Source organism: the organism of the source record quoted next, unplaced genomic scaffold (assembly GCF_019419815.1).
Source record: "Pyrus x bretschneideri cultivar Hongxiangsu unplaced genomic scaffold, Pyrus_bretschneideri_v1 Contig65, whole genome shotgun sequence".
Lineage (NCBI taxonomy): Eukaryota > Viridiplantae > Streptophyta > Magnoliopsida > Rosales > Rosaceae > Pyrus > Pyrus x bretschneideri.
Genome location: NW_025999804.1, coordinates 36873 through 45178, shown reverse-complemented (window position 1 = coordinate 45178; position 8306 = coordinate 36873). Strand labels below are relative to the sequence as shown.

General features: G+C 38.7%; 1 protein-coding gene across 2 annotated transcripts; it reads left to right on the top strand.

Annotated features, from left to right (window-relative positions):
• The first annotated feature begins 5616 nt into the window (after positions 1-5616).
• On the top strand, positions 5617-7988 carry LOC103939977 (anaphase-promoting complex subunit 13). Of its 2 annotated transcripts, XM_009350062.3 has the most exons (4): positions 5617-5769; positions 6948-7089; positions 7200-7253; positions 7746-7988. In XM_009350062.3, the coding sequence occupies exons 2-4, from the start codon at positions 7014-7016 to the stop codon at positions 7805-7807; spliced, it is 192 nt and encodes a 63-aa protein (XP_009348337.1). In that variant the 5' UTR covers positions 5617-5769; positions 6948-7013; the 3' UTR covers positions 7808-7988. The 2 variants fall into 2 exon arrangements, with proteins under 2 accessions (XP_009348337.1, XP_048429190.1); XM_048573233.1 differs by lacking the exon at positions 5617-5769 and having other exon boundaries at positions 6928-7089.
• The last annotated feature ends 318 nt before the right edge of the window (positions 7989-8306 follow it).

Genomic DNA, 8306 nt, shown 5'->3' with positions numbered 1-8306 from the left:
GAAAAAACAAGATTCCATAACTCCATGAAAACAGAACAATGCAAATGAGAGCCTTTACACGTACAACAGAAATCCTAAATGACGATATTTATGGTGGCTTTTCAAATGTTCAAATGTTTCAGAAAGCAGCCTCTCAAATAAGATGTATTGATATGTTGGCACTTTACTTTAAGGCGTGTCCGACATTACCAACATCTAGTCTTTAGACAAGCTAGTATTGGACAAATTAAGAAAACCAAGAAAGGGGTGTGATTTCTGCTCAAAACCCTAACTGGATATATGGCTAAGAAAAAGACAAGAGTGCAATTAATCTGATTTGATAACAGGAAAGCAAATTAAGAGCACTTCCACCGTGTGCTCCAGGCCGAGGGACAGGCGCAAGAACAGGGCCAAAGAGCCCGAGTGATGAAGTCCAGCGTGTGCTGGCGAGCGAGCCCAAGCAGGTCCGAGGGAGAGGCCCGTGGAGAGTTGCTAGCCCTAGAGCCCGGAGTGGGTTTGATGCAAGGCTAACATCATCCTGATGACAGCCACGTTTTGCTTCTATTTTGCATAAGCCGCTGGGGCCCGCATGCGCAGGCCTTCATCAGTGACCGTTGGAGGCCACGTGGCGCCTTGGCGTCCATTGGATCTCAGCGGTTATTATTTCCAACGGTAATAATAATTTTAAAACCTTATTTAATTTCAACCGTTGGATCTGAGATCAACAGTCCACGTTATTCACCTTTATAAATTTAAAAAAAAAAAAAACAGTTTAAAAATCAGAAATCTTACCGTTGTGCCACATGGCACAATCTGGAGTGTTGGAATTCAAATTTTTTTTAATCCAACAACAGAGATTAATTATGTGAATAAAAATGTAAAAAAATTAATAAAAATCCAAAAAAAAAATTTTGGAAAATTAAAAAAAAAATTGATTTTACTTTTTTATAAATACCTTCTCATTATCTTCTACCTTACACTACAGTTTCACATTTTCTCAACTACTTTCAACCAAATTCCTATGTTTCTCTCAAAGTTTTAGTCCAATTTTTTTTCCAACAAAATGACTAGTGTTGCAGGTACGAATTGGATGCTCTTGAAGATGCTGCGTTGTGTACTATCTGAGTTGAATTTACTCATGATCCGATTATAAGTAATGAGATGTAGTTGCGAGAAATGTGGAGTCTTATTCATACCAATTATCTTGAGAAAATTGGTGGGAAAAGAACCAAAGAATCGATGTCCAGTCATTGGAAACTACTGGCATAATCGTTTAGTACATGGAGAGACGCATTGGCACAAGCTAGTAGTAATCTTCGAAGTGGAGAAAATTTAGCGAATCAGGTAACAATATATTATTTATTTGTTTGTACTATACCCAAATTTACATTATAATTATTTGTTTGTATTATTTATTTATTAGCTACTTTGATAAAAATCTTATCGAAATCCATCACCAATAATTGTCTTTTCGGATAATGACACGTGGTGCAACGAGAACGATTAAAAATCTTATCCAAAATTACAAATTAAATTATTTTGTATTATTTTATAAATAAATAAAATACTAATATTTTATTGCCTATTGCTAGGGCTATTCAATGTAGGGGTGGAGATGCAAAAGGCAGTTACTGTTCACTAAGGGCATTTACTGTTCATTGGGTGGATTAAATAGTGAATAGCAAGGGAGCCTTTCCCACAGTGGAACTGCTCTAAAAGCGAGAGAAAGAGATTTCCAAATGCGTTATTTGTTTTGCTTTTGCAACGATAACATCTAATTTGATTTTCAAACTTGGTACCGCGCAATATGAGCGCCAATCTTGTAACATCCCACATCGACCAACGGAGAGGGGGTAATGTGCCTTATATGTACATGCCCACCTTCATATAGCACGACTCCTTTTGGGAGCTCACTGGCTTCGGAGTTCATCGGAACTTCGAAGTTAAGCAAGTTCACGCAAGAGCAATCCTAGGATAGGTGACCTACTGGGAAATTCTCGTGTGTGTTCCCAGAAACAAAATTGTTAGGGCGTGGTCGGAGCCCAAAGTGGACAACATCGTGCTACGGTAGAGTTAAGCCAGGGATGTGGTGGAGTCTGGGTCGGGATGTGACAACTTTTGATGGTATCAGAGCCACTCTGCCGTGTGGTGCGAATGTGCTGAAGAGGATGTCGGGCCCCTAAGGGGGGTGGATTGTAACATCCCACATCGACCAACGGAGAGCGGGTGATGTGCCTTATATGTACATGCCTACCTCCATATAGCACGAGGCCTTTTGGGAGCTCACTGGCTTCGGCGTTCATCGGAACTCTGAAGTTAAGCGAGTTCGGGCGAGAGCATTCCCAAGATGGATGACCCGCTGGGAAGTTCTCGTGTGAGTTCCCAGAAACAAAACCGTGAGGGCCTGGCCAGGGCTTATAGCAGAAAATATCATGTTACAGCGGAGTCGAGCCCGGGATGTGGTGGAGCCCGGGTCGGTATGTGACAAATTTGCTTCCCGATCGTGGCTACTTTACTGTTTTGCCCTTCCTAATGTAATTTTATTTAATTTTTGGAATCATTTAATCTTTAAGAGTAATCTTAAATTGGTCTCAACCTTTAAAAATGGTAAATTACATTTTACCATCTCAGGTTTGAGGTTTATTGCAACTTCATACAATATCTTCAAAAAATCTTACTTTCATATCTCAAGTACTATTTTATTTCAATATAATACATCTCTTACATTTTCCATTCATTGGTCAGTTAAGAGCTAATGTGGCTGCCACATTTGTGCCATGTGGTAAAAAATAATATTTTTTTATGCATTTAAAATATTATAATAATTTACCCTAAAAAAATAATAATAATACACTCCCAGAAATCCTTTCCCTTCCCTGTAACCTAAACCATGTCCGACCCACCTTCTCCTTCTCCTTCACTCTCTTCAACTCCCCTCCCATCCAAAAAACCTACTCCATACCACCCCATCCCCACCTCCCCTGCAACACCCCCCCCCACCCCCACAATTCATAATGACATCCATCCAAGCTGTCTCGATAGGTAAGATTCAAGAAATTTGTGGGATGCGGGTTTAGGTAAAAGCTGTGGTTTGTGGGTTACAGGTTGGGGTCGGCTGGGAGTGGGGATTAGGGATTGAGGAATGGAAGTGGGGGGTTGCGGGGTTGGAGAATCTAGATGCGGCAACGTCATTCGATGAGGGTGGCTGTTCCTTTCTAGTTTGAGGAACATAGAGACATGAATTCAACCCAAGAGCAAGCTTGGTTTTCCTCCATTTCCTTCCCATTTTTTTAAACTTGTTTTTTTTTTTTTTTTTTACCAACCCAAATTCTTTATAAAGATCCAAACTTTGTTTAGATCTTGAATTTGTGACCCATACCCATGATATAAGGTGAAGAAGCCACGGTGGAAGTGTGGAGGTGGGGGTGGGGTTGGGGGTTTACAGGGGAGGTAAGGGTGGGTTCAGGGGGTTGCAAGGGAGGTGTGAGTGGGGTGGGATGGGTGGGTTTTTTGGATGGGAGGGGAGGTGTGGGGGAGAAGGGGTTGCGAGGGAGGTGGAGGTGGGGTGGGATGGGGGAGTTTGGGTTGAATTTGGTAGCCACATCATCACCATCTAAAGTATAGCCACTTTCCACAAATACATTATCAGTAGTGTCCTCATCTGCATTACCTGCCACATATAATACATATTAGTTAAAAAATGTTTTCAATACATAACAATTGAATACTTTTAGTAAAATTGCAAAAATAAATGTTTCCAATATACCTTCAACAGCAACATCTTCACACATTCAGTTGCAACATTTTCAGTCTCTTTTTTAGTACCATTTCCACTCCTTAATCAGCACCATTGAGAGGCCTTTCACAGTACCATTTCCACTTTATTGTCATCCCTCAGTGTCACTCCTCCAAATACCCACACTACCATCACTCTCATATCCATTATCTTCTAAATCAACATGGTAAGCTATGTCTTACAAAATGCATAGACATTTTTCTAAGTGATCAACATCGCCTTTTGCTCTAGTCTTCTTCAATTTTGATCCATTACCCTTTGTAATAGATAGTGCAACTCTCGATTCCTCAAAATCTTCTATAGTTATCTCCCTTTTAACCATGCCACTCTCATCTAGATTTGTCAAAAGCTTATGTTTAAGGGCAACTTGCTTTGCACTTCATTGTTCTAGGTTACAATTCTATTTTCCTAGTCCCTAGAACATAGTTGCACATATTATCCACATGTTGGTCACGTTCTATCAAACCTTAATCACCCCTTATAAGACATCCTATGAATCCTATATTGATACAAAATGAATCCATCACACCTTAACTGCGTAACCGTCTCATCAATCTCAAAAAAGGCATAAAGTCTTTGTCTGCATAATCAAACCAAGCCTTAAACTCTCCTGTATATGCATCTTCAGACCATTTCCCACCATGGTTAATCTTAAGGGTAAACAAATCTGGCATGCCTACAAAGTTAATACTAAGGGTTTTAAAACACAAACATGTAGCACCACAAGGTTTTGAAAGCAGGCAACCAAACATGTACCACCATAAGGCTTTTATAAGTTTGATGAAGACAAAAACAGACAACCAAACCATTGGGACTATCAATAAATGGGTTTTTTTAAAGCACTGCAATTGGGACCATTAATGGAGACACAGACCACATGCACATTGAAAACACTAAACAATGAAGACACCCACTACAAAACACAATTCCAAAAAGCTACAGAAAAGATAATTGAAATGGAAAAGCCATAAATCCATAAAAATCCCTAAAAAATCAAAATTGAAAATTCGCAAAACCTAAAACCCTGATCAAATTCAAAAAGGTAGGATTCTTACAATATCATAGTGTTTCAACAACTTCTATCTTTTGTTTTTGCCACCCCATCGCCTCTGATGGCTTGAGGGCCATATTGTTTTTCCATAAATAACACACCCTTCTTCGAGGTGCCAACTGTGTGACAGCATGCGAAGGATAGAGAGTTAGGCCGATGGCAAGCTAGAGCGACGATGAGCAAGTGCAATTGCATACGACATGGATCTAATAGGGTTTTGAAGGAATCTCTTGGTTTATGGTTTCTTGGGGTGTGGGGTCCTGGTAGAAAGTGGTTTTTCTTTTAGGCGGGATAGGATCCTCTCCAGATCCCACACATCCAAATCCTTCTTCTTCTTCTTTCATCTCTACAGTTTTGCTTCTGGTTCCTCTTGTTCTGCAATCTTCTTCTTCATTTTTTCTGCTTGTTTATTGGGAACTTCTACGCACCCTATTTTTCAAAATGACAAGTGGAGTTCGTCGTTCAAGACGACTACGACGTTGCCGGTTAGTAGCTCCAGCGAAGCCACCACGCCAACTCCGATGAAGTTAGGATGCCAACTCTGATAGTAAAGAAGGATCTGGAGGATGCGGAGGGGATCCTATCTCCTTTTGGGCTTATAACTTTTAACTGTTTAGGTTTTTTAAATTTTAAAATTTTCTCTAACATTTTATAATTTTTGAATATCTACGTGGGCCTCCAAGTCACTATCCACGTGGCGCACCACGTTGCATTTTAAACAGGACTTCAAGATACCACTTTGAAACGAAAAAAACTTATTCATCAAATGTTGAAAACCAAAAAAACTTCACGGTAATAAATTAACTCATTAATAAATGTATAACTCGCAACAATTTAGTCATAAACCCCCCAATCCATTTGGTCTCTCACGAAGCCATCGTCTGTCGGCAGAACCCTAGAACCAACCGGCGAGCTGAGCTTGCGAGATTTCTATGCTAGTCAGGTACTTGTAGCGTCCATTTTAGTTTTTGGATTCTGCTATATAATTTTGCGATTTGGGCTTTTCTGTGATGGTAAATCTGAAATGTGATCTGGCTTCGAATTTGATATGTAAATCTGATATATGATCTGGGTTCTAACAAATTCGAGATTTTAATTCGAATCGGATTTTTTTGGGGTTTTCGAAAACATGATGCGATAGTGTTGTTCGGTAAAGTAGGAAAATGTTCGTCTTCTCAGCAGATTTGTAAGTCTGACAAAAGAAAACGCATACGAGTTAGCAAGCAATATGTATAGAAAATGTTCGGTGAATAACTCATTAGGACTCCACTGTCAATACGAACTTTGAACAACTCATTCGTCTTTTACTTACGAGTAATTTCTTTATCTTTTGGTCTTGTTTCTTTATCTTTCTGCTGGATAACCGGCTCCTAGTGGAAAAACTGCACGATACTATTGGCTGTTGAATTAATTGTATATGAAAGTTATAGCATTTGAATGATTTGTGCCAAAGTACAAAGGGGCTAGAGTTGAAGGGAAAGGGTTACGAAGGGGCTAGAGTTGAAGGGAAAGGGTTACGAAGGGGCTAGAGTTATAGGGGAAGGGATACAAGAAAAGGCTTGAGGACTTGCAAACTTCCTTTGTAAAGTATTATGGAACAATACGTAGATTAAATATAGGGATTATTGAGAAAATACTTGTTTATATTCTTTTTGGGGACCCTTGACATACTGCTTCATTTTTCTTTCCTCGGTATTTACTCCTTATCATGTATGAAGGTTGGAAGTGAGGCCAAGCTCCTTAATGTGAATATTACATTTCGATTGCCATGAAGAGACCATAATAAGTAAATAGTTAAATAAACGTAAGAGTTCAGAAACTTTAGTTCAGCTTAACAGGACTTACTTAATATGATCACTGTTTTTGGGTGTGGTCGTTTTATGTTGAAATGTTATGCTACTCTTTACTCTTTAGTTCATTTGATGTTTTTGGGTAGATGTCATTAGCTTGAGTTTATTAGAGATACTATCTTGGGTCCTAGAGATTGCTCACGTAATAAGCATGTTATGGCAGAGTTCTTTTTTCTCTGTAGTTTAATACATTGGTTCTGATTGATTTGTCCTACCCAATATGAATGCATGTGTCCTTATTAATGTGTTAGTTCATGTTGTTCTTTTGTAGATAATTAGTAATAGTTTGAACTGAAAAAAATTCCGGATCGGATTTTGCCTTGGGTATAAAGCAAACATGGCTGACTTAAACCCAGGTATACTAATAGATATTGTGGATGAAGAATGGATGAGAAGCACTCTTCCTGATGATGGTAGTCTTTGCCTCCCCCTTTGATATGTACCTAAAAATGCATACATTGAAGAAGTAATTATCATTTTATTTCTTGTAGTTCAATTGATAAATAGTCTTTATTGTTTGCAGAGCTTCCCCTACCACCAGTGCTTGTTGTACGGACTGATGACACTGAGGATTCCAGTACGTCTTTTTATTCTTACAAAATTTTCTAAACCACCTGTGTAACTTTTTCACTGAAAAAGAAAATTATGGTTTGATGCCCCTTGAACTTTCACAATGTTGCATTTTGTGAACTTGCCATCAAGTCCCTTCAATTATCTGGTAAATCATGTTACGTAGGCACATGTTTTTAGCATACATTTGTTCCTTCTGTTGCTGCCGTGTTCCCTACTCTTTAACACGTATTCTCTTGATGATTCCGTACCGTTTGAGGAAGCATAGTATCATCTTTTTCTTAACACTTTAGACTTGCATGCAGTCAAAGCCTTGGATTTTCAACAAATTAACGAGTGAGGATTTTGTAAATTGTTTAGTAACTATTAGGGCAGTTATTTCTCTGCTTTTTGGAGCTCAGTCACTGTAGTTGTTTGGACTATTTTGTGTTTACGCTTTCTTGTGGAAAAACACTATTTGTGCTGATTTCCCTTTTCCCATTTTTTGTCCATTGATCAGATCAAGAGACTCAACAAGTTGATGCGGATGGTTGGCATGATCTTGCATTGCCTTCCCAGTGATTTTTCCTTTTCTTTTGGCCGTAAGAATGTGTGTAATTTAGTGGCTGTGCCGGCTTAAAATGAATTGGATTATTGTTTTTTGGGTTTGTTGAATGTGATCTTTACATGAACCTGATCATGTGCAACGCTAATCTGTATTATGTTCTTTTTATTGTATTTTATTCGGAAACAAGTTCTGTCATTCTTCGTATTTCCATGGTTGTAAGAACTTATTGAAACTATGTTACGGTTGCCTAACACAATCTGTGCAGAAGATATATAAGAAGTATTTAGATCCCAGCGACAAGCTCGATCGGGTTTTCTGAAAAATGCTTGTTTAGCGTCATCCTCTTGTGAAGGTTTGAGTAGATTCGGATTTATTTGGTGTACATTTTGATCATGGTTAAATGGCAGAGACTGATAATTCACAGCTTGTTTTCATACGGCTACATTCTTATTTATTACATGTGTCTACTGTTTAGGCAGAATGCCGTTGTCCATTGTTAATAAGAAACTAAAA

Excerpts from the sequence above, each read along its gene's own strand:
- LOC103939977 (XM_009350062.3), top strand. The coding sequence starts at position 7,014 with ATGGCTGACTTAAACCCAGGTATACTAATAGATATTGTGGATGAAGAA. Across the intron at positions 7,090-7,199 it reads AAGCACTCTTCCTGATGATG|AGCTTCCCCTACCACCAGTG; the intron begins GTAGTCTTTGCC and ends TATTGTTTGCAG. Across the intron at positions 7,254-7,745 it reads TGATGACACTGAGGATTCCA|ATCAAGAGACTCAACAAGTT; the intron begins GTACGTCTTTTT and ends TCCATTGATCAG.